General features: G+C 35.0%; 2 protein-coding genes across 8 annotated transcripts in view; both read left to right on the forward strand.

The window, feature by feature from the left end:
* The first annotated feature begins 132 nt into the window (after positions 1–132).
* LOC109074274 (relaxin receptor 2-like) lies at positions 133–16,911 on the forward strand. Of its 4 annotated transcripts, XM_042739759.1 has the most exons (15): positions 134–324; positions 3,428–4,012; positions 4,359–4,457; positions 5,134–5,205; positions 8,182–8,253; positions 8,712–8,783; positions 9,065–9,139; positions 11,505–11,576; positions 11,671–11,742; positions 11,832–11,903; positions 12,241–12,312; positions 13,163–13,377; positions 14,352–14,762; positions 15,916–16,125; positions 16,218–16,911. In XM_042739759.1, exons 8-15 carry the CDS (start codon positions 11,566–11,568, stop codon positions 16,301–16,303), a joined length of 1,149 nt encoding a protein of 382 aa, XP_042595693.1. In that variant the 5' UTR covers positions 134–324; positions 3,428–4,012; positions 4,359–4,457; positions 5,134–5,205; positions 8,182–8,253; positions 8,712–8,783; positions 9,065–9,139; positions 11,505–11,565; the 3' UTR covers positions 16,304–16,911. The 4 variants fall into 4 exon arrangements, 2 of the variants coding, with proteins under 2 accessions (XP_042595693.1, XP_042595692.1); XM_042739758.1 differs by lacking the exon at positions 16,218–16,911 and having other exon boundaries at positions 138–324; positions 14,352–14,778; positions 15,916–15,963; XR_006156587.1 differs by lacking the exons at positions 14,352–14,762; positions 15,916–16,125; positions 16,218–16,911 and adding an exon at positions 11,995–12,157 and having other exon boundaries at positions 133–324; positions 11,833–11,903; positions 13,173–13,225.
* Positions 16,912–24,188: 7,277 nt separating this feature from the next.
* The window catches only part of LOC109090521 (protein furry homolog), a 53,962-nt gene continuing 51,449 nt past the window's right edge, over positions 24,189–26,701 (forward strand). For 2 of the 4 annotated variants that reach the window (XM_042739766.1, XM_042739764.1), the window contains exon 1: positions 24,194–24,542. In XM_042739766.1, coding sequence (XP_042595700.1) covers positions 24,383–24,542 — 160 coding nt within the window. In that variant the 5' untranslated portion in view covers positions 24,194–24,382. Of the gene's footprint in view, positions 24,543–26,701 lie in introns of all 4 variants that reach the window. The other 2 variants (XM_042739760.1, XM_042739762.1) reach the window with 2 other exon arrangements.

A 26,701-nucleotide genomic window follows, 5' to 3' on the forward strand; every position in this document is an offset into this window, starting at 1 on the left:
GGACATCAGTGGTTCAACCTTAATTACATCGTTAAAATAGTCCATGTGACATCAGTGGTTCAACCTTAATTTTTGCGTGCAGAGGAAAGCATGTGCATGTGGTGCTGCTGACGTAGAACACACCTTGTTTGCGTGCAGAGGAAAGCATGTGCATGCCTCATGATACTCTCCATAATGGTGCTAAGGTGACACAGAGAAGAAGGATTGTTGAACCACTGATGTCACATGGACTGTTTTACTGAAGTCCTTACTATGTTTATGAAAATATCTGAATTTGCACTCCGAAGATGAACAAAGGTCTTATGGTTTTGGAACAACATGAGGGTGAGTATGTAATGACAGAATTTTCATTTTTGGGTGAACTATCCCTTACAAGTAACTGTCAAAACTTTCTCAATGAAATGCTGATTGCAAATTTTAGATAAAATGATGTACAGATAGATAGATAGATAGATAGATAGATAGATAGATAGATAGATAGATCAAATGATGGATTATGGATAGATGGATAAAAGAAAAGATGAACAAAATCATGGATGATGGATAGAAAAATAGATACAGTAGATGAATCGATAGATAGATAGATAGATAGATAGATAGATAGATAGACAGATAGATAGATAGATAGATAGATAGATAGATAGATAACATCTCATATGACAACAACATATAAGACTAGTTAACCGACAACAGGTTCCATAGCAACCACAAAAGAAGAGGATGAGTCTAATGCACAGCTCTCTTGCTCTCTCTTTCTCTCTCTCTCTCTCTCTCTCTCTCTCTCTCTCTCTCTCTCTCTCTCTCTTTCTCTCTCTCTCTCTCTCTCTCTCTCTCTCTCTCTCCCCTGCTGGACAAACTTTTTGCATTAGCTATAAGATGTGTCTGGCTTCTACCTGTATTGTCCTAAACTCACTCTACGATCAGATATAGGCGCTTTTGTCCTCTTGAATTGCGCGGGAACCTCATTGCGTTTCATCCACACAGAAATGCGTTCCTGTCTTTATTCTTACTATCAACAGTTACGATGCTAGACAGATATCAGGATTTTTTAGCTCAGTGTTTGGACAAAATGTAATTGCACTCATGTGGGCATGTACGACTGGCACGACGCCACAATGAGTTCGGTTCATTCTGCAGCTATTTGCGTTTTTACATCGGATTTATATTTGATATGGATATTGTTCACTATATCGATAACAACAATCAAAGGTAAGAAATTAACCATTTCAGTAAAGCATAGCTGGGTTATCTTAGAAGAAAATAATCTTATTTCATGCATTTAGGAATTGATTTTATAGGAATTTCAGGAATAGAATTAACCTACTAAAATGTAACGTTAATACTTAATTTGCTTTTTTGATGTTATATATTGTTTATATTAAATATAGGCTACATTTCGTATTATTGGATTATAAATATCTTATTCATGACCATTATTGATCCATTCAACCACATTATATATAAAACATGACCTTTATATAAACCATGACCTTATCAAATCCAGTCATGTTCGTGTGACATTTTTAAGTGGTGCCAGACTTGCAGTTATAAGTTCATTGTGCTTTTTCAAACTCGTTATATTTAATTAATGGTGAGTAAAATCAAGCTGAAACTTCAGTTAAATGACTGGAAACAAAGATGTTATAATGATGCTGAAGATGTTATAATGATGCTGAATATAATAGCTGAATATTCCTTCAGTACTAATGGAAAAATGTAAATTGTGCTGTACCACATTAAAACATCTTGTAACACCTGACCTGAGGCATGTTGGACACTGAAATCCAAAATTTAGATCCGAGGTTTGATAAGGTCATGTTTTATAAACCTTGGTTTTAAGGGATAATAGTCTTGAGAGATCTTGATCATGAGTAATATTAAATGCAGCCTATATTTATCCACAATCTTAAATAATATTTATAACTATTTTTAATATTGCTGTAAATTGGGCGAGTCATTCTAGCTCTTGAGGAACAGGTGTATGTTTCAAACTATTTTGCATGAGGAGATGGTTCAAGGGGTTAGGTTTGATGTAATTGCATTCAAAAAAACACTGAATAAGATTATAAATACCAAATTTGCATTAAATTAAATGGATATGGTCCTGTTTTCTATAAAATTGAATAGTCTTATCAGTCAATAATCCAAAATACAGTAAATGTATGTAGGTATACATTTAATGTATAAATACTGTTCTTGGCAATACTGCTGTAAATTAGGCCAGTGTTTGTTACGCTCTGTTATGCTCAGCTACATTCCAAAAAATTAAGGTTCTTTATTGCCCTTAATGGTTCCAAGAAGAATCTTTATCATCCAGTGAAACCTTTCCATTGCACAAAAGGTAAACCATGGTTCTTTTAAAGATTGGTTACTGAAAGGTTTTGTGTAGATTCCCAAAATGGTTCTTCTGTGGCACGCATCGCTGCAAAAACACCCTTTTGGAATTTTTGTTCAGAGTGTATTAAGAAAGACATTTCTGCAAAAGGATTGTGAATACACTTCCAAAAAACCAAAGTCAAATATGTTTGATAGTGCTTGAGTATTAATACATTGCGAATTTAAGTCTATACTGATAATGATTCTTGGGCTCAGTATAGTAAAAGATGCCTAAATATGAGACCACAAGCTGTTGACTGGCTTCCTTCACAGATGGCATAATGTCTCGAACACTCTTTCGAGACATTCCAAGACACGTACTGCACAGAGAGTTACAAGACATGTTACAGAGGTCAAAGAAAAATCACCCTCCCTAAATTCATTATATATCTACATCATTCTTTAAAATTCACTTTTGCCTCATAAATATGTATGAATCCTATAAGAAAGCAGATATCTTTATGGTTTGATATCTCTCTCCTCACCTCTTTATTTTCTTCTCTTTTACCACAATGCACCTTATTGCTGTCAAAAATAATTTGCATTAGAGATTTGCACTGATTGCTCATATGAATATTCCAGTCTAATGTTCTTGTCTCTGAAGAATGTGCCACCACATATGGAGGAGTAAGAGTCTTTATTATCTAAAACTCAAAGGAAATGGGTTTATTTTTGACATAATCTGCACAGTCGGTCCCTTTTCCCGAAGCATTTTGATGTGTATTTGGAGATTAGCATTGTCTGGCTTGTATCACTTCATATCTCATAATTACAGATTGCTTATTGCTCATTATTTTACTAAAGCCTTAAGTATCCTCAATGACCTATAATATTATTATAGTTAAGTACTGATTTGTAAATGTAAAGATGGATGTATAATCACATAAGACATGATCAAGGTCTTGGGAGGATAAAAAGAAAAAGAAACTTACTGCACTTAGACCACCCGACTGTACATTTACATCTGAAGGACACCTTGATTATTTGATTGCATTAATACCTTAACTTTGAAAGTGATTCCTAAGCCTTTTTTTGTATTTTGTCCCAGCAGCAGGTCTGGAGCAAGACTGTCCGGTGGGTCATTTTCCATGTGGCAATATGAGCATCTGTCTGCCACAGGTTCTGCACTGCAACAGCCAAAACGTCTGTCCCAACGGAGCTGATGAGGACAACTGTCGTCAGAGCTGTTTATAAATACAGACATCTCACGTGTAGCATATCTATATTTACTGCATTTCTGATTGGTCATAAGGGCTTTATCACAACTATAATGTTTTCTGAGATTTTCAAACACCTTTCAAACTCTTAAATTACTCTTAAATTTAAAATGTTATTTTTTGTGAATTGTATCTTCCCAATGTAATAAAAAAAAAAAAAAAGTTTATCTTTATAATTGAAAAATGAAATGCAAAATTTAATGGCAGAGATGTTGATGTTTATATTAACCTATAAGTGTATGTGTGTTTTGTATAAATGAGTGTGTGTGTGTGTGTGTGTATGTGTGTGTGTGTGTGCGCTTGTCTTATGTTGACTCTCATCGATGTCCATCTCTCTGAATGAGACAACAGTGGCTGGGCAGATCTCTTCGACCAGACTTTTAAAAGGGTTTATCCACAAGATCTTGCTACAGACTGCCGTAAATTTACACTTAATCCCGTCATTACCTCTTAACAGTTTGCTCTCTTAGAAACACAGTCTTAAAACTGCATGTATTAGTACAGAATGTACCTAAACTATATCCAATGCACTGTGCAATATTTATGTCACTTGCAATAAAAGTTACAAGTTCAAATGTATAATTTATTTAAAATGTATTTTAGAAAATTTGCTACAAAGTAAAACAATGCATTATAGTTAATTGTTAATAATATTTTGGTTGTCACTCTACACAAACCTCCAATACATAGTTTTGGTCTGCATTGCCAAAACTAGAATCTGAATGTGTGTTTTTGTGTGTCTCTCTTTTCTGTCCTGCCTTGCAGAAGTGGAGCAGTACCCTGATCTCTGGCAGTGCATTAACACTGATATCCACTGTGTGCATGTCAGTTTGAGATCCATTCCACAGGTGTCAGTACGTCCCTGTACGCAACCTTCCATTGCAAATTTGTGTTCTTAACATTCATTTTATAAATGATAAATGTCTAATTGTTAAAATTCTAGGCTGAATTTTCCTTCACATTAAAAATGACTATGTAAAAAACTCGGGGGCAGGTTTAGCACTGTTTTTTTTGGAACAGTCTGAATTGTAATGTAACAGTCAGCTGTTAAGCAACAAACAACCAGTCAGAAACTGAACTTAGCTTTCATAACTTTGAAATAAAAAATGCTCAATTACCCTTTTCACTTTTTAATTTTGTGGCAAAAAAATAAATAAATAAAAATGTATTGTGAGATTTTCACTTTTTAATTTTGTGGCAAAAAAATAAATAAATAAAAATGTATTGTGAGATGTAGACTCAGAACTTCAGAAAAAAAAATCTGAATTGTAAAATAAAAAGATTATATTCTTACAGCTATTTTCTGAAAAGTATATTTAGAAAAACTTGAGAGCATGTATGGGCAGGAATTTTGTAAAATCTGTAAATCTTGTTTTGATGGCACAATATGCAAATGAGAACATTCACCTAAATTACAAATTGTTAGCAGTATATGCTATATCAGTTTTGAGGGTGTTTTTTTTATTTATTTTCTTCATTTCAATACACAGATGAAACATTTTTGAGTGTTTAATTGGCTATTTGTGTTGCTTTTTGGCAGTTTGTTGAAGAGCAACAAGATTCACGTGTTACCCGATGAGGCTTTCATCAAATACATAAAACTACAGAGGCTGTAAGTATGAATAAGCATTTCTTGAGCCTTTCTTCTGATCCAGACAAGCTCCTCTTTCTGTCACATAAAGTGTAATTGATTTCATAAAACCTGCCCAAGATAGATGGTGTAACTTTGGTATGCATTGACCTTGCTTTACTAAAGCCACAAATCAACTCTGGGGCTTGTATAATGGAACTGTCAACCTGTACAGCTAATGCCACATTTATGTGGTACAAAAACAATTGGTTCCTGCATAGAGCTGATTAACATTTATGATCAGCTTTCTGCTGAATCCACTGAAGCTTTTATGATGAGGCCATGGTCACCTTCATTTAAATTGAGCTTGCTGCTGCTTGTTAATCTCAGTATTGGCAGGTTGCTTTACAGCTTTCCATTAAACCCTGGATTCTATGTGATGCTGTCTGGTGATTAACGAGCCAATTAAAGAACTAGCAGATCTGCTTTCTAGTATAAACCAATATGGACAAGAGTAAGGCAACAAACACTTACAGAATGTTTTTTTTTTAAGATGTCAGCGTTACGCCAATGGAGAGTAATGATAATTTATGTAACAGCTGGTACTTTTCACAAATGATTAACAAAAAAGTAATAAAAAAAAAACACCATCAAATCACTTACTTTTCCACTCTAAAAAAAGTGAAAAATAAAATAACTTTAATCAATATTTTTTAATATCCATGAAATGAAGACAAGAAATTGTATTGTGCCATCTCAGGCTATGTAAGTTATTATTTTATGTCTATTTTTCTACCTCATGTTTTGGTATTTTTGTCAACCCTGTTACCAACACAAGCATTACTAGTTACTATAGTTTAATTAGAAGTCATATGCCACTGAATGATGTAGGCATTAGCTCTATAATATACAGAGGGTGACCTTTAAACTGTTTGAAATGTACACAGACAATCTTTAAAAACAGGGTCAAACCTAATCAGTGTCTTCCCTGTTACCCACGTCAAAGCCTCTTACTCTAGTAACAGGTTTGACGATTTCAAACTAATTTGCTAATTTCAAAAAAACACTAAATTTAAAAAATGAACAGATTACACTTCTAAAAAAAAATTATAACAAATAATTGTTCAAACATAAAATTTAAAAATGGTTACAGTATTAAAAATGTAACAGGATTGAAGGTGCCCCCCTTCCTCAGTCAAGCCTAATAAATCATAAAAAATTGAACATTACAGAAGTGAGAGAGAAACATGCTTGTGTTTTAAGTGTAGGAATCCTGGTTGAGAGATGATGTAGCCTCCTAGAAATGACATGGGTTTTTTGATGAGGGTAACAATGCTGACACGAAATCAGGGGACACCAATAAAATTATTTATATTTAGAAAAAAAATGCATACTTATGCCAAAAAACATTGCTTAACAATGAGACTATATTTAGAACAATAAGCAAATGTGATTTTTTAATAGCATTTTGCTTTGATTTTGCAAATTAAATGTCCTGCTGAAAAAGAAAAATCATAGTGTAAGGGACAGGCCAAAAACCTTGTTATCAACATAAATAATATTTAAATTATTTAAAATAATATTTAATTGACTGTTTTATGTAATATTGATGAAAGCATGCATAGTATTGTTATGTTTTTAAATTGCACATTTATTTGTTATATTAAATCTATGTTTGATTATTTCTTAGGGACACAAAGGGCACCGTTTTCATGGAATGACCCGTGCTGTCATTTTGGTCCCCTTTTTAATAGAATAAACTGTACACTTCCTTTCAAAGGTTTTAGGTCTGTAAGATATTTAAATTTTTCTGAATAAAGCCTCTAAAAAACAGTAATATTTAAAATATTTTATTTTATTAAATCTTAAGATATCATAATTAATATGCTGATTTATAATGATTATCAATGCTAAAAATGATTGTATGAAACCGCTTAATATTTTGTGGAAACTGTAATACATTTTTTTCAGGATTATTGGAATAAGAAAATGTTTAAATGAACACCATTTGTTTGAAATAGATTTTTCTGTAATATTTTAATAATCTGCTGTCACTTTTAATCACTTAAATGCATCCTTGCTGAATAAAAGTTTTAATTTATTTATTTTTTTAAATAACCCTAGTTTTATGATTGTAATTATTTATATATATATATATATCATTAGAGTATTAGAAAGGAAGTGGATATGCAATAACAGGTGTATTGAGTCATTAACATTTTCATAAACACACCAAACTGAAAGTGCTGCTCTAAATAGAAGTGATTTATATCGTTAATGAATAAATGTTTAAAGTGCAAACTATGCGAGTACTTAATTTAGTTATTTTTCTTTCCGCCTCGATGGACTGGGAACACCACTGTGTGACATTAAAATTTATTTCAAACTAAGTTCAAGCTGCTGTCTGATTGTTAAACTAAGAAAAGCTAGGAAGCTAAAAGGGTGTTTCAATGCAATTCAGACCTTGAGATGGCTTGGCATTAAATCAAACATGAAAGGTCAGTCATTGTGGAGTTATTTGAAAGATTGTACAATTGTATTTCTGTGTCAAGGAGAAAAGCTAATCGAGAGCTAGTGAGAGTACAGTTTTATAATTAAAGAAATTTGTATTGTAGCCACTCCATTGTTTAGCTTCTTTTTCATATTGATTAATTAATCCTCCTTCTCATGTAAATCGATTTCATGAATAATTATCAATGACCCTCTCCTAATGTTTTCATAATTCAAAGCCATTATAAATATTTAACGTGGTAACCCAGAAATCACTTTGTTGTCTGTATAGAGCCACAGCAGAAACACTGTGAGAGTAAAAATGCAAACATACTGCTTTAATGGACTACAAAAAATAATTTCAATGAAAGAGAATATAATTTCAACAAAGAAAATTCAATTAACTTCTCTAATTCTTCAAATAAAAAAATTTATTCAGACAGTATTCATGACCCTTATCTAATACAATAAATAGGAAGATATATCGACATGAATGAGCACTTGTATTTGCTTGATCTTGTGTTGAAGATCTTTGAGCCAGAACTGCATCTCCTTTCTTTCCCCTGGACTGTTCAGTGATCTTCATGAACTCAAGTGGTTGTGAGTACAACCTTCAACACATCAGCAAGCTGTAAATGCTGTTCATATATGAAAAATTATCTTGCCATCTTCCAAATTGATTACATCAGTCATATAGTCTAAACCAGCATAATTTCATTATGCTGGTTTAGGGTTCAAATCAGTGTATTATTAATGTTGGAAACAGTTTCATAATGTTTTACCGTAAAAAAACAAACAAACAAACTTAAAACAGCATTTATTTAAAAAGATTTGTAACATTACGAATGACTTTACTGTAACTTTTGATCAATTTAATGTGCCCTTGCTGAATTTTTAACTTTTTTTTCTTTAAAAACTTTAAACAAACTTTAGAACAGTAGCTGTACTGAATCTGCAAGTTCTCAGGGTGAATTAGGAAAGGCAGCAAAATGCATTATTTTGGCTGTAGGTTTAGAGACATTTTTGCAGGTTTTGAAGTGTTATTTCATCCTATTCAGGATTTTGGATGACAATCCCATAACAAGAATTACAGCCAACACATATACTGGCCTGAGTTCCCTCTTTTTCCTGTAAGTCTTAATCAATCTTCATTTATGAAGTGTTGGACTTGTTCATTTCCTCCTTTTGTTTAAACAAATCCAGTTATTTGAGTGTGAAGTGCTGCTCTTCAGTATCAGCGTGTTTCATAATTCCAACCCAGCTGATTCAGTCACAAAAAAAATTGCTCTGAAAAATATAATATTTGCTTTGCAACTGATTTAAGTCTGTGCACTGTAGTTTTGAATGTCTTTATGAGGTTTCTGCTGACTGTTATGATGTTCCGGCTCACCTCATCCCATCATCTGTTCAGGTCAATGGTGAACACCTCTCTAGAACAGTTTCCACCCTCCAGACTCTGCACCCATGTGCCCTTTCTCAGCTGGCTGTAAGTATCTGCTTCTCTTCTACTTAATATAAATGTCATGACTTGCTTGATTTTGAATGCAAAAGATGCTGGCAGTAGGCAGCGGAGCAGCTCAGGTTTTGGAACAGAGCTATGATATACTGGTGTACAAAGAAACCGCCTACTATTCTTTATTCATCAAAAATTGATATCTTACAAGACATTAGAGTTACCCACTGTGTTTGAGCATGATTAAACAATTGAACTGCCTGTGGCGCATTTGTACCAGTTGTCATGTCACAAGTACTTTTTTTGTGCAAAGTAGGTCTCATATTCAGACAAAAAAAAAGACTGGTGACTCTTTTTTTTTTTTGCATCATGCATCTGTATAATTTCTTTCAGCATTCTTTTTTTTTTTTTTTTTTGACTTGGCTGTTTTCAGATTGCAGACAGGTTTGAATGCTACTAGGGACTCATCCTTCTTTATAGCATCTCTGTAGTGCAAGAACAGTATGTTCTCAGTCGCTAATGCCACTGTTATTCTCTATTTGGCCATGGTATCCGTCACTGACAGCCCTAGAGCAACATAATGAGTTGGATTTCACTGATGTGCTGACGTGTTTCTATGAGTGAAACCAAATTTCAATTAAGTTCAGTTCAAGTTTATTTGTATAGCACTTTTCACAATACAAATTGTTGCAAAGCAGCTTGAAAGAAAATTAAGTTTCTACAATATATTTAGTAGTAGCTTATCAGTGGTGACTATGTCAGTTAATGTACATATGGCAGAAATGTGTGGAAAAATCAATTAAAGACGTAATCAAACAGACGATTAACTATTAACAGCAATTATTATATGTTGCAATCAAACTTATAGCAAAATTTGGTAGTTCTGTATTTTGTTTCAGGATTGGCATCATTTTAGATCCTCTGAGGGGGTGCCATCATCTCTTCTTGGGTGTTCTGGATCCAGACTGGAGCTTGTGTAAATCCTAGTTACCACGGGATGTAAATCAAAAACAGAGAAACAAATAGAGACGTAATTAGCGTAGCTGCTGTTCCAACCAAGCAAAACTGATTTGTTTAACCCAAGCTAAAGAATAATACTATGCATTTGATCAGATATAATTGCAGTACAAGATTATGAGATGTATTATTTGAATGCTTGGATAAAGTGATGTGTCTTTAATCTAGATTTAAACAGAAAGAGTGTGTCTGACCCCCCCGAAAGTTATCAGGAAGGGTATTCCAGAGTTTGGGAGCCAAAAGCGAAAAAGCTTTACTTCCTTTAGTGGACTTTGCTATCCTAGGTACTACCAAAGTCCAGCGTTTTGGGACCTTAGGGACCGTGATGGATTGTAGTGTGGTAGAAGACTAGTTAGGTACGCAGGAGCTAACCCATTAAGGGCCTTATAGGTAATAATATTTTGAAACTGATACAGAACTTAATAGATAGCCAGTGCAGAGACTGTAAAATTGGGGTAAAATGATCATATTTTCTTGACCTGGTAAAGACTCTACGCTGCATTTTGGACTACCTTTAGCTTGTTTATTGAGGATGCAGGACAACCACCTACAGTAGCAGTGCATTACAATAGTCCAGTCTAGAGGTCATGAATGCATTAACTAGCTTGTCAATGTTTCTAAGATTTTAGAAGTTGCTGTCTAATATAACACCCAGATTTTTGACTGTAGAGGAAGTAACAGTACATCTGTCTAGTTGCAAATTGTAACCCAAGAGATTCTGTGTACTGTTTTTTGGTCTAATAAATAATATGGTCATCCATTTTTTTTTTTCCACATTTTTTTTTAACACACTCTGTTAGCTTAGATAATTTAGAAATTTCATCTGGTCTCGCTGAGATATACAGTATAGTTGAGTATTATCAGCATAAAAGTGGAAACTAATACCATTTTCTAATAATATTACCACGGGGCAACATGTATATTTAGAATAGCAGAGGACCTGGGACAGATCCTTGTGGCACTCTATACTTTACTGGTGATAATTGAGATGACTTCCTGTTTAAATAAATAAAGTGGTAGCGATCGGACAGGTAAGACCATCTTAAAGCCTGACATATCATCTACATAGACCTGCCAAATCATCTTAGACCTTCAGCTCTCATGTTATCTTTAAATATCATGTATACTGTATATGAAGTGATTATTTTTATTATTGTATTTTATTTTTAGTTAACTATAATAACACTTATTGTTGCATGTAATAAAACAATAAAACTAAATCTCCCTCTTTATGTTTGAAAATCAGTTTCTGTACTTTTAAGCTCCAGCCAAAAACAGACAGTTTTATAGAAAGGAAACAAGGAGTTAAGGAGACAAGTTCCAGATCAAGACCCTCCCGATGTGGTTGATCCTCACTCTTCTCATCCTTGCTGTTTTCTAGGTGATTGAGAGCCAACCTTATCAAGAGTTGGCCAGAGAACACCTTCCAATCCCTGCGTAAGATGGGAGACCTGTAAGTGAAGATGAAGCACTGCTGTGAATGAGTATGTGCATGGAAACAAAGGGGTTATTGAGTTTAATTTGACATGTCCTCTTCTCTTTTGCAGGGATCTGTCCAGCAACTTGATAAAGGAACTTCCAGTCAGTATATTCAAGGATTTACACTCATTGCAGATTCTGTGAGTAACTGTGCTGCTGTCTGTAAATACACTTCATTATTACATGTAACTGTTGCATAAAATGACCTGCTGTGTTTTCTTATTTGTAAGAATCTGTCCCAAAACCCACTGGACCACATCCATCCAGGCCAATTTAACCACCTAATTCAGCTCCGGTCTCTGTAAGTAACAGCATTATCTGCAGTTTTCATGAGATTTTCATCAATAAATGTTAAAAAAAATCTAATATGCTGTTATGACCACACAACAAAGGTGGGTTTCCAAATAAAATGAGTCTCACAAGGAGCTGAGTTAGTGTTTGTGGGCTTGTTTCAGGCTGCAGCGCAGACTGATGATAAAACAAACAAACAGCAGACCAGGCTGTGTTCCAGAATCAGAAATTCTAGTAATCACTGAGGCTCAGAGATTGTAGACGGTGAGCGGATGGAGGTCAGCGGAATAACCGAAGGCTCCTGATAAAGGACTTAATAATAAAGCTTGGATACTCTGTTTCTGCAGTGGCTTGGAGGAAGTGGAGATCCCAAATATCCAGACAAGCATGTTTCACCACATGGATAACCTCTCCTACATGTAAATATTTCAATCCACTAATCTTTCAATTAGAAGAATTTAAAAAAATATATCTCACTGCACAGTTGAGGAGTTATTATATTTAAACTTTTTTTATACTGAATATCATGTACATAATAATGTATATAATAGTTGGTCAAGTGTGTAAAGCTCTATATATACACACATACAGTGCCGTCCACTAATATTGGCACCCTTGGTAAATACGAGCAAAGGCAGCATTGAAAATAAATCTGCATCATTAATCTTATTGATCTTTCATTCAAAAAATTCACAACAATTCTAACCTTTCCTTGAAGTAAAACAATTGCAGAGTAAAGAGTAATAAAGTGGGGAGAAAATCTCATGATGAAATGAATGTTTTTCTCCAATGAATGTTGGGCACAGTTATTATTTGGACTTGGACGGACTCGGGTGGACTCGGACTTGGATATTTTGGACGCAGATATTTTTCAACATAAGCTTAATATAAAAAGACATAAATAAACGTCTCTCACTTAAACTCAATTGATAAAAAACTAGGACTCGACAAGGTGGACTCGGACCCAACACTGAGGGTGACTAGGAGCATGAAATTCTCCAGCCATGACTTGCTGTTCCACAGGATTATAAATATGAGGAACACAAAGTCCAAATTCCCTTAATCATCCATCACAAGGAGTAAAACCAAAGAAAAAAACAATAAAACCAATAAATATATAAATGTGAACAGAGAAAATGATTGTTGCCTTCAGAATGCAGTAGTTACAACATCTGCCAGCAAGGTTTGAACTTTAACTTTAAGTGATTTAACACATTAAGAAACTATTAACTAAACTATGTATTTAATTTCCATATGATTTTTTGTTAGATATTTCAAGAAGTTCCAGTACTGCTCTTATGCCCCACATGTCCGAAAGTGTAAACCGAACTCTTTTGAAGATCTGGTTGCTAATGTGGTTCTTCGTGTGTCGGTGTGGGTCATGGCTTTTATCAACTGCTTTGGAAACCTCTTTGTCAATGGGATGCGGACAGTCCTGCGGGCTGAGAACATCCTGCATGCTCTTTGCATCAAGGTTTTGTGCTGTGAGTACCAGAGGTATATATTTTACCTATGCCCACATTATAATTAACACTAAATATATTTTATAAGTTAAAAGCATGCGGCCAAGTCTTTTAAGAGATCAGCATTAATGACACCAGAGGGCACATACATCTGTTTTTAAGGTTTATTTCTACTATAACTGGCTGACTGTTATGAAACCTATGTGACGCAAGCAGAAGCAGCTGGCACTCCTGGAAATAAACCGTTTTCTAGGGCACTGAGCTCTCAAATTATAAGTGTTCCTGCACCCATCATGTCCTCTCAATTACATCAAGCATTACATATAGCAAGCTATGTCTCAGTTATCCATTTATCTTAAAAAAAAAATTGTATTTCGTCTCACTGAAGAACTTTCCCCTATGCTTTCAGCAATCAGATATGTGTTACAGCAGTTGACAATATTATTTAGTTCTGGAAGAGCATGTCTAAGATATTTGAAAAGCATTTTCTCCAGGTCCTCTTGCTGTCAGTCCCCTTTAACCAAAGAGGCTCACTGTTGACAGTCTCCAGCCTGGCATTCAACTTGAAAGGCTGTCGTGATTGGACAGGAAATCTATAACCTTGTAACAATTCTATTCGCACAGGATTCACTTTCTATTACAATCACCTTCAGTAATCAATTCTAACTCTTGCTGGAGTTCTTGAGCTGGTGCCATTAATCAATGCACCCTGTTTGGCATGGGAAGCACTTCCATTTTAGCCTGCAATGTCATTACCACATGTGCTTCAGTCACGTACTAGTGCTGTGCCTCGTAAAAATTGATTTCTGGCCTGCTGGTGTTGTGATTTGTCTTTTAAAAATAAAATTGTATACATTTTATATGTGCAGGAATAGCTCCAACATTCTGGCGCAAGACCAAATTATAAATCAGGAAGCTACTTGTTCATTAATGAGTTCTGCTTCTGGCATCCAGTGAGTAATAGCTGTTTACCACAATGCATCATTTGTACCTAGGTGCAGATTGCCTGATGGGGGTCTATCTGTTTTTCGTGGGAGTCTTTGATGTAAAATTCCGTGGCGAGTACAACAAGAATGCCAAGCTGTGGATGGACAGCCTGGAGTGTCGTATCATTGGCTTCCTGGCTATATTGTCCTCTGAGGTTTCCGTCATGCTGCTCACTTATTTGACCATGGAGAAGTTCCTGGTTATTCTTTTTCCTTTCAGCCACCTGCGACCAAGCAAATGCCAAACCTTCACTGTTTTGACCTCTATATGGCTGTTGGGTATCTCTATCGCTGCAGTGCATCTGCTTAATGAGGAGATGTTTGGGAATTATTATGGACACAATGGAGTCTGTTTCCCTCTTCACTTTGAATGTCTGGAAAAGCTCATTGCAAAGGGATATTCCACTGGAATTTTTCTTGGTGATATCTGCCACTGGTAAAGAATATTTGATGTATAACAGATATTTTTGATCTTTTGAAATAAAAAGTGTTACTCCAGTCCAATACTCTTAATCCTTTCCCCAGTACACAAAGACCATTCATAGAAACTAAGCTGCAAAAAATGCGATGTCACATCCTTAAGCTTATTAACGTATGACCGCCACAAGATTTTTAATGTAAGTGTTTTATACTCATCAAGGCTGCATTTATTTGATCAAAAAATGCAGTAAATGTCATAATATTTTTACAATTTAATATATATATATATATATAACTGTTGTTCATTTTAATATATTTTAAAACATTTATTATTAATTTATTTCTGTAATGGCAAAGCTGATTTTTTGCAGCCTTTACTCCAGTCTTCAGTGTCACATGATCCTTCATAAATCATTCTAATATTCTGATTTGGTGTGCAAAAAACATTATTATCAGTGTTGAAAGTTGTGTGTATATATATTGTGTGTGTATACTACAACACATTTTATTGAAAAAAAAATGTCTTTACTGTCATGTTTGATAATTTTAATAAAAGTATCTTTATAAAAGTATTAATTCCTTTAAAAAAATATTGCTGACCCCAGTCTATTGAATGGTAGTGTATTTCACAATGTAACCTTTTTTTTTATTATTACTCATTATGTACACATAGAAATTAGCAAATCATAACAAATGTCATTTACCTATTCTTAATGATAGCATGCAAAAATCATCTGTTTAATTCTATGTGTCAGAAACAGAGTGGGATATGCCATGTAAAACTAAATGATGGCTAGTTTATAATTACATATATTATTGTTTTTGATGCAGGAAACTTTGACTAACAAATGTGGAGAAAACTAAAATTATAAAAGTATGGAATACGTTGTTTAAACCTCAGTATTCTGAAGAATATCTGTCTTGCGTTTGTGCCACATATTGTTAATTGGTACTGATGGCACTCGTTTATTCACGACACCAACCATACTGAACTGATGAAAGCTATTTTCCAGCACATTAAGCCTGCTCTCAGTGGCACACTTAAGAAACCTCTTAGTCACAGAACAGAGATGGCCATTTTCTCACCGTTTTGACCCGTTTTCATTATGCCTTGTGCTGTTGTTCAGTCAGAGTTTTATGTTTATACTTGTAGGACTTAACCTGGTGGCCTTCCTCATCATTGCCAGCATGTTTTACTCCATCTATAAGACAGGCATCAGTGCCACAGAGCTGCGTGGACGGCTGCACAGGGATGTGGCAAATATGGCAAACCCTTTTTTCTTCATCGTGTTCTCTGACACCCTCTGCTGGATTCCCATATTCCTGGTCAAAATCCTTTCCATGCTGGAAGTTGAGATACTAGGTTAGTTGGTCATAAAGCTACATGAAACAAATAATGCACTATATTTTACTGAAAGAAAAGAAAATGTCTTTTGTATTTAATGTCTCTCTCAGAAACAATAACATCTTGGGTGGTGATCTTAATCCTCCTCATCAACAGTGCCTTGAATCCCATCCTGTACACACTGACCACCAGTTGACAGGTAGAACTTTTATGGTGCCATTGACAGAGACAGTCCACACTCAAACAAGATCACACGAGCCTCACCAGCTCTGTTATCTACACGGATCGCTCAAGGCCTTCTTTCTACCATCGCAGCTACAACCCACAGACATCTATTTTAGACAGATCATGGCAGGTATAGATAAAAATGTTCTATATTATGGACACTGTATTTGTCTGTAGTGGATCTATAGAGAGCCGGAGCACTGAAAGACAATGTCCTGGTAGAGTCTCTTTGCTGGTGAACAGGCATAATCATGGATTGCAATCAGATGCTTCAATGAAGGCCTAAATGTATCTAAAGATATTATTGTTGGACAATAATGAAAAAGCATTAAGATTAAACATAAAGTGCAAGACACTGTGCTCTTGCAGTACATCAGAAAAGGCTTTTAAAACGGCTGAATCTGTTACAAACTTTCTAGTCAATGGGTTTTCAGATCATAAACTGATCTGTTTTGTGAGATGTCTTGACAGAGGATTGGTTGACTTTTAAACAGTGCAACAGCCAACGGTGGACATATATTTGTATTTTGCATATGTATATTCTGATTGATTGATTTATAAAAATAAATCAATAAATAAAGACAAATCCCAATAAATGTTTCATGTTGTTTTCTCTGCAACAAAATGTTATTATTAGGCTATATTGCAATTATTTGACATTTGTTTTTTGTATGTAAAATGGGGTTGCATTTAATCACATCTTTCATTTATTCAATTATGACATTTCTCAGCAATTTTACCAATCATAGTAAACACTGTATTAAACAGGACTATCGACCACTACTCAATCAACTCGGGGACCATCTTGGCCACGCCACCGGAACGGAAGCTATACGCAAGTACAGTTGTATCTGAAACCTCCGAAAACGTTTGTTAGTCTTAGTTTGCATACCATATTTCAACTCAGTAATGAACTGTGTGCAGTCAAGAGTAAACAAACAGGTGCATCGACGTAAAAACTTGATGGTTAGCCTACCTGATTATAATTGGTGGATATCGGAGAAAAAAATATATTGTATGACAACCGCTAATTTCACGGTTATTTCATATCCTTAGTGTTTCTTGTTTCTTGTATCGCTCTACGAGTTCGCTTTTTGCATACCAACTCGAGAACGGCTAAGTGGCGACCTCTTGTGAATCAAAACGGTTACTACGACCGTAGATATACAGAAGTCAACATTTGAAGTGGATCAAAAAAGTTCACCAAAGTTGTCCTAAGATAAGAACGGGTGTTGTTTTGGTTTTAGGACAACTTTGATACTGTATACATATCTATGACTACGACCACCGACTGCAAGAAGGCCTCGGATCATGACAAACACACACAGTGGTATTTCTACCATTATTGGGGACTCACCATAGGTATAATGGTTTTTATACTGTACAAACTATATATTTTTTTATCCCATAACCTACTCATCACAGAAAACTTTATGCATTTTTAGATTTTCAACACACACACAAACACTTCATTCTGTATAATTTATAAGTTTGTTTCCTCATGGGAACCCAAAAATGTCCCCACAAGGTCAAAATTCACTAGTATGTAAACGCAGTGAATACCGGTGCACGCACACACAACTCTTTTAAATCGAGAAAACAAACCAGTCTGATGAACACAGATCTGGCAGGAGACACTAAAAACGTCGGATGAGAATTTAAAAACTGAAGAAGGCATGGCAAAATGTGTTTAATATTTAACTAGTCCAAACAAAGCAATCTAAGTTTTAGCTATTAATTAATGTTCATTTTATTGCTCGGTAGTTTTGTTTACATTGTGATGGATATGTCACAATAATAAAAAATATTTAAACGCAAATCAATATTAATGTCAAGAATTTGTTGTTAAATAGCGAGATAATAGTCAGCCGGTCGCTATATCAAAACAAACCTTCAGGTTTGAACATGTGTTTATTTTTTCTACATTTAACGGCTGACTGGACATAATTACTGCATTATTTAACACAACAACTTGTAAGTAGCATATTTAAAATCGGCTTTGGTTGCCCTGTAAAGACACAGACTGACTGTCAAACAGAAAATACAGAGCCAACTTGTGTGGGCACAGATGGGAGGGGCTTAACAGATGGGAGGAGATTACGTCTTCTCGCTACTTGTTTGATTGACAGTCGCAACGAGGCAGAGGCTGCGCGTACCTCGAGGCAAGTGCGAGAATTTACCCCAGCAGCAGCAACTTCAGGATGGAGCAATAGTCGAGCAAACTCGTCTCCTCACAGGTACGTCTATTCGCTCACACTGGCGACTATCATTTGGAGCGGTTTAATCTGTCACCTCTGTAAATCCACACTTTGTATAAAATATTCATCTTCACATTTCCTGAGCTCCGTTCAACGAAATTGTTCTGTACCCGCATGAAGGCTTATTACAAAAAAGTTTATTCTGGTCGTGGGAAATGATGCTTACAACATGTTGCGCATATGTGTTTATTTTGGGATAAATTGAGTCGTATCAAACACTGACGTCTTTCCTCTAACCGAGGAAAACCTAGTTTGATCATCTTGAGGGAAAATACAACTATTAGCGATTTATCTAAATTATTAGTTGTAATTTTATTTCTAGAATCGGCCAAACCGTTATTCGTAGGTTTCTATGACTACTACATCTGTCCTACCCAAGTAACAGCCTATACATATTTCTGTTTTTTGAATTGCCTCTTGTTAAGGAATAGATCATAATGAAGAATATGGCCAGCCTCTGATGTTTTTGATACATGCACTAGTTCCTATTGAAATAAATAAATAAAACAACAAGCAACCATTTAATATGCAAAGTTACATAGCAATATTCAACAATTCAGTATAGACTTGCATTTATGTAAATAAATGCTATTCTGGGAATGACAAACCTTATATGTAAAAGTTAAACTTTATTTTTTTTTAAGTACAATGTACTATGAGTGAACTGTTGGTTTGTGAAATATTTCTAATAATTTAGTTTATAAATAATCTGTAAAGCAGTGTATGATGATACATTTTAGGTTTCTTGGTGAAGCTGCTCATATGGAACTGCAAAGCTGTTACATAAATATAGAAATGCCAATATGCAACTATTCTGAATGTAGGCGTGCATTTATGTAAATGAGCCTATGCTGCTGGAGGGACTAAAAGTTCAATGTTTTGTTTAAAAAATGTTCAAAGTGAAATTTACTGTACATGGTTTCCGGTATTTGTAAAGTGTAGAAATTAATATAAAAGACTGCTGATTGTAAACTTTTGCATATAATTTAGCTTATGACCAAGAATAACCTAAATAGATTTCAGGTCTCTTGGTGAAGTTGCATGTGGCTGCTTATGTGGAACTGCAAAACTTCCACCAGTTTTTCCACAATAATAATAACGATTCTTCTTGACCTTTCTAACAACATATCAGTGATTTATTATGACTCATTCTCTTTAGCTGTCATTCCAGGGTGTATTGAATCATTCTGACAGAACATCTCTTTGAAGAACATCCTACAGAAGCTTGTTTCTCAGGCAACCGTGCTGGCTTTAGTACGCTTCTATAAATATGCGAGTAGGTGGGCAGGAGCTGTATGATCTGGTATTATTTACATAGTCTTATTCCTTTTCTATTTCTTTAATGTTCTTCATGTTCATCCGCCAACACATATTTCCCTTGCGTTTCATCTGAAGGTGCATGTAAAGATCTTCTAATTAGCCTGGATCCAATTCATTTGCTGTTCAATTATGACTTGGCATGAGGACAATGGCTGAGGCCCAGGAACATTCAAACACCAACGTCTTCATGTGTCACTTGAGACAGCGGGTGTCTTTTGTGAGTGTCAAACGCTTGATTGTTGAACCTGTGCCAATGGTTGATTTCCTCTTCCCATCTTGAAGGCTGAACAATGAATGTTTGTGTGTATCGATGCTGGCCACTGAAAAAGAACAGAATCACCTGGCCGTAACCAGATATGAGCAGCGGTGTCAGTGGCACTGGTTCTTTGCCATGTAATAGGGTGATGAGATGTAAGCTCCACCCATTAGGAATATTTGATGCGTCTGATTGGATGTAAGGCTTTAGCTGTGCCTCTGTTTGTTAACAGGCGAGCAGTTAGAGGGACAGGTGCAGGGTGAGGACCCAGATGCCCTGAAAGACCCCATTATCAGTGGAGTGGAAAGAACCGGTACTTTTATACAGCAACCCTGAGAATGCTGCATTCATAGGCATCACCTTTGCTTTATTTTGTTTTTGTATTATTTATTATTATAAATGAATATTTATTATAGTATTATAAATATTTTAAAATATATATTTACATAAATATTTATTATTGTTTTATTAATATTCAAATAAACTTTTATTATTGTATTATTTAAACTTTTAACCATTGGTATTAAACTTTTATTTGTGCTAGTACAGACATGAATGATACCTTAAATTTTGCAGATAAATCTGACTTAAAATTTTTGCTTGGTGGCTGATAAAAAAAGACACTGGTAAGACTTGGCCATGAATAAGAATCTGAATATCATAGTCATTTGGACATTTTATTTATTTTAAATTTTTTTTCATCCCAGAACACCAAGCCTTTGTTGTTATTGTTAACTGAAACTAAAACTATTAAAAATATTGTTTTTGTTAATTGAAATTAAGTTGGAATAAAATATAAATATTAGATGAGAAACTTAAATATAAAAAACTTAAATGAAAATTCGAAATGTTGCCTTTACAACTTACTGAAATGAAAAATATTCATTTTAATAAAAAAATTTAAAAAATAAAAATAAATTAATAATAAAAAATTAAAGTTAATCAGAAATGTTACAATAAACAAAAAGGACAAAAACATAACACAATTAATCAAATTTAAACTAAAATTAAAATTCAAACTGAAAGTATAATAATCTAATTCAAAATATTAATAATAATAATATATAAACATAACACTGGTAGAAAGCACAAAGCAATCTGCCAAAATTCAATCTGAACATATTAGTAACTCTATAGCAATGCATAAAATCAAGTAAATACACAAATCTAATAAAAATTGAATTTTATTTCAGAAGCAGGGGATAAAATTGTATTTAAAAATGTACAGCCCTTAGTATAAAGCTAGTCATTAAACTTCTAAAACATGTAAATTTCATCCTAAAACACCCAAGACATGCTCAAGAAAAGGTTACTAAAAAGCATGAGTTAAATGTATAGTTGAGCTTGACGTTTGGGTTTGTGTGTTGTGATGAGGAGCAGGTGCATGGCTCTCAATGTGGTCTGAGTCTCTGAGCTCCAGATGGCAGCTGAAGCACTTCGACTGGACGAACATGAGATCAGGTTGAAAGAGCTTCTTTGATGAGTCACATGATATGTTCTCACCATCCCAGGCAGTAAACTATTGGCTGGCAGAATGTAGTGTTTCAAAACTATTCAAAATGCTTTCTGCGTTTGCCTCTTAATGGCCATTTGCTGCCGCTTTTTCCAAAAATAATTTGAGGAATTGATCTTCAAAGAGGTCGTGTTGAACCAAAGCACTCTAAACTCAATATGCGCATATGCCTCAAAGTGTTTGCACTTGTGCGAATGATTGAGAAATAACATGTTAAGTGGGTCAACAGTGATCCAGCTGAGTGTATCGGCTCGATTATTTGCAGTGCGGCAGATGTTTGTTGCTGTTGCTTACAATTGCTCCCTTCTTTTCTCTAGAATTTACAGATAAAGGCTCATCCAAGTACAATTAACTTTAAATGAGTTTATTCTAATAATAGGCGTTCATCAATTATTTACCAGGCCCTTCTCTGAGTATGCAAATTCAGATGTCCCTCGCCATGGCAACAGCTTGCTGAATTCTCGCAGTGCCCGGAGGTGTTGGCTTCCTTCGCCAAACTCTTGCCTACTTCTCTCAGCCCAGAGACCTGCTCTGCATTTCAGGAGCTTGTGAAAGAGCTTTTGACATCAAACTGTGTCTGGAAACTTTCTTTGAAAGCATGTTTTGAAAGCAAGTGTGACATTATCTTCTTTAGTTTTTGATATGATGTACTCCATTTTTAGACCTATGTATGCTACCAATGTCTTTTCTTATGGATTTTAACGATATTCTTTAAACATGCACGCTTATGGAAAGTTGTAGCAGTATTGCGTGTGCTTTTTTATTTATATTGTATTTATTTTATATTAACCCTAGAGGGCGCAGTTGCACCATTTCTTTTAGATTGCACAAGCCCTTTTAAACAATCACTGATTAATTTGCATTTATGCAACTTATTTTACAAATTTTGTATTAAATTTAGTATCAAATTAAAACCATAGTTTTGAAATTAAAAAAGTTTCAAAGTTAACTAGTAAATAAATAAAAAGAAATAAAAAACAGATGGCACAAAGCATATATAAGCCTACATGTTCAAAGCTTTGGGGTCAGTATGATTTTATTTTAATTTAATACTTTTGTTCAGCATGGATGAGTTAAATTGATTAAAAATGACAGTAAAGATATTTACAATGTTACAAATGATTTCTATTTCAAATACATAGTGTTTTTCAACTTTCAATTCATCAAGGAATACTGAAAAATTCTGGAAAAAAAACTATTGCAGTTTCTTATAATATTTTAAGCAGCACTATTGTTTAACATTGCTAATTATATATACATATTTTTATTTTTTAGCACCAAATCAGCATATTAGAATGATATCTGATGGATCATGTGACACTGAAGAATGGAGTAAGTAAGTTTAATATTATTTCACAATATTATTATTTATTTATTTATTTATTTTTGCTGGATTTTTGATTAAATAAATGCATCCTTGGTGAGCATGAAGAAACTTATTTTCAAAATCTAACTGATGGTGTAAAATTGCTATAACTTTCTTGCAAAACACCTTTGGATCTGTCCCAAAAAAACCAAAATCCATGAAGTTCACATCATGTCCTCAAAAGTGCTTTACTATTCACCAAAAACACCAACCCTCCTTTCATAGCTGTAATTTAATTACTTAAGTGATATTGTGCGGTTAAATTCCTCCTAATTCAGTTGTGGTTTTCCATGAGGTACACAAGCTGAACTTTTTACCTTTTTTTATTCGCATTACAGTTGAAAAGCAGAAATTTTATTAACTCTAGTGTATTACGCAACATCACAAAGTGTGATTAAGCCAAATCAGGGGAAAAACACTAATTGTATTTTTCTTGTTGTGGCACACAGTATATCTATTCTTCAGTGTACTAGCTGGCAAAAAATGTTTACTTTATAACAGAAAACGCCTATAAGTTCACACAAAGTGGGTTTGTATTTCTCATGAAGGGTAGCAGTGGAAAAATCTGTTCACGTAGGTGTGGACTGTTTCTGGTGCTATTTCTAAATACAAATGAGCTTCAGAAGGTAAGAGTGTATTTTTTACAGCGATTGCTCATTAAGTCTCTGAGGGTTTACACCCATGATGCAACAATTCCCATTACACAGTCTGTGTCGAGCTTTTCTCTTAGTGACTGAATAAGGACAATCCACATCAGAGCCTTCTAATTCTAAGTGATTCCTCCATCTCAGCGGAGTTTGGGATCCCTCTCCAAAAACACGAGACGTGCAAGGCTCTGCGTTATCTTCGGGGAATCCCACTCTCTGGACTATCACAGGACGAGCACTAAATGACTCAGACTGCCGGAAGCGGCTTGTTTGTGATAACAACTCAAAGACGGAAATCTGCCAACTGTAACATTTCCTACTGTACATCTCTTTCTTGTTCTTTTTCCGTCTTCCTTTTCCTCTCCTATTTTGTCACTGGGCGGCACGGTAATCCTACACCTGCCTGTTCTCATACGTTGTACTGTAACTGGCTGAACTGCTTTGACAAGTGCGAGGGGGTTAAAACACACTTGCAGCGCAGAGCAGGGCTCCTATCTGGCTGCATCTCTCCACACACACACCCATGCACACACTGGTATAAGAAACAGCCCGGGATCCAGACTCAGTCTTCTGTGAGAAGGAAAAGAGAGAGAAAGAGCAGCAGAAGAAGAGCAGACAAACTGAAAATTGCGAGTTGAATGTTACCGCTGTGGAAAGCCTGACAGGGAGCGGGCAGCTCGCCAGCTGGAGATGTCGTACGGTGAGCGTGGCTACAAGGAGCAGCATCAGGAGAATGATGGGATTGAATTGGAGAGCATGGCCAGCTTACCTGAAGACCTAAAGCTGAGCGGCGACTTCCGTGGGATGTTCAAGAAGATCCGGACCAGGAAAAGGCCCACCATTCTGACATGTAGGTGCTGATTGGCGCAAAATGGAGTGTTTGTTTGTTGTCACTATATGCTATGAAATTAGTGATTGAAGCAAAATTGAGAAGCCTTGGTGGTCAGAAGACTAACTTCATAAGTCTTTCTATCAGCCATGTGTGACATGCCTCAGTGTCTATAGATATTTATTTGGATACCTCAAGAATGTGGCGTCATGCTTGTTAAAATAGACTGTTTGCTTTCAGTTTGTATGAGCCAACAGACCGCATGCAGTGTAAACTTCAATGGCGGTGTGCTGAAATGCTGAAATGTGAGGAAATGCAGATCAAAGTGAAAAAAAAACCTTTTTCCAGTTTTCACAAATTCTTAACTGAATTAAGAGCTGATATGCTAGGTAAGATTTGGGTTGGTAAGATTTTTTTTTTTTTAATGTTTTTGAGAGAAGTTTGCATTTAGCTGCATTTATCATATTATAAAATGTAATTTATTCCTGTGATGGTAAAGCTGAATTTTCAGCAGCTGTTACTCCAGTCTTCACTGTTACATGATCCTGCCGAAATCATTCTAGTATTCTGATTTGGTGATCAAAAAAACATTTTTTTTTATTATTATCAATGTTGTGCTTTTTTAATAGTTTTTGTAGAAACAGCAATTCACCTTTTTTTTTTAGCAGTATTTAATGAATAGAAGTTCAAAAGAACAGCATTTATTTGAAACTGAAATCTTTTGTGACTTTATAAATATATTTGCTGTCACCTTCAAATAATGTATGGCATCCTTATTAATTTAAAAAAGAATCTTATTGACCCCATTATTATTGATTGTATGGTACTATACATTACAATTCAACATTCTCCACTCTTTGTAAGTCATTAGGTAAATGTGATAAGTGAGATCTGCCGTCAACAAAACAAAATATTTCCCCCAACAGTATATAAAAATGAACCACAAGATGCTCGTTAGATCTGCCGTCATTAAATCAAAACATTTTCCCTAGTGGTTTATCAGACTTTTTGGACCCCACAGTATCTATCCTGCTTGTTTAATGTGATAAACAGTTTAATGTAAACTACAGGAAACACAGAGGCAGCTTAAATTGAGGAGAGATGTTACTGCAAATGTTACTTGAGGCCTGTGTGTGTTAGCCTTGAAAGAGTCTGAAAGGGAGGATAAGGTACAGTAAGAGTGTAAGGGGAGAAAGAGGGGCCAGAGGGTGGAGAGAGGGAAAATCAGCACAGAGAGGACAAGTAGATAGAGGAAAAAAGAGGAGTGCAGAGCTGGTACTGATATCCACAGTGACGCCTGCATCAGTGAGACATGCTTCACATTCCATCACTTCATCAGAGCTTGAAAATGCTTTTAATAGGCTCTTAATGGGACCCAACCTGCAGAACAACCTGCTCCCACTCCCACAGATGGCTTAAGACTAAATAGTTACACATCTCAAAGAGAAGACCTGCTAATGAATGCCTGTGATGGGAAAATTAATATTGTTTGTAAGGTAATGAAATATTTTAAAAGTCCCAGAATCATAGTATTTTATTGTATTTCATTTTAGTGATTTGATTCACTTGAGCTCTGTTTGAGTGATTGACCGTTTTCCAATACAGTGCTTTCAGCTGTGAGTTGTAATGGCTTGTGCCCTTTAGCTTTTTACGTCAGGAAGTTTTTGGACATTTCCACCCATCAAGACCTCCATTTGCTTTGTATGGTGATAATGGTCTGTTTGAAAGCGGTTGAGCGATAGTTCAGCCAGGACATTATGTAATAATCTGTTTGAGAGCCCCTTGCTGTGCCAGGTCCAATCTCATATCATCACCGGGTCCGATATGTGTGGGTTATGTTACTGGTATACAGTATGTCATCTTTATCACTATAACCACTGTAGCAATGTTTTAATTTTTGAAAGATAAACAGAAACAGGGAAGAAGAGAATCCAGTGTCCCCTGTAGGCAAATTCTAGTTGTAAATTGGTCACACGAAAATATGTGGTACTGTTGACATGCATTACTGTCTGGACTGTCTGGGGTGTTTGAATATGGAAATATAAATAGAAAAACGGTGCTGTTTAGTAACACATGAATATTTAAGCACTTAACATATTTCTGTTAAAACAATCTTTATCTTATTATCTTTACAGTTGTTTTAATTAGTAATATTAAAGCAGACACCACTGTTGTTGTTA

Source organism: Cyprinus carpio, chromosome B15, assembly GCF_018340385.1.
Source record: "Cyprinus carpio isolate SPL01 chromosome B15, ASM1834038v1, whole genome shotgun sequence".
Classification (NCBI taxonomy): domain Eukaryota; kingdom Metazoa; phylum Chordata; class Actinopteri; order Cypriniformes; family Cyprinidae; genus Cyprinus; species Cyprinus carpio.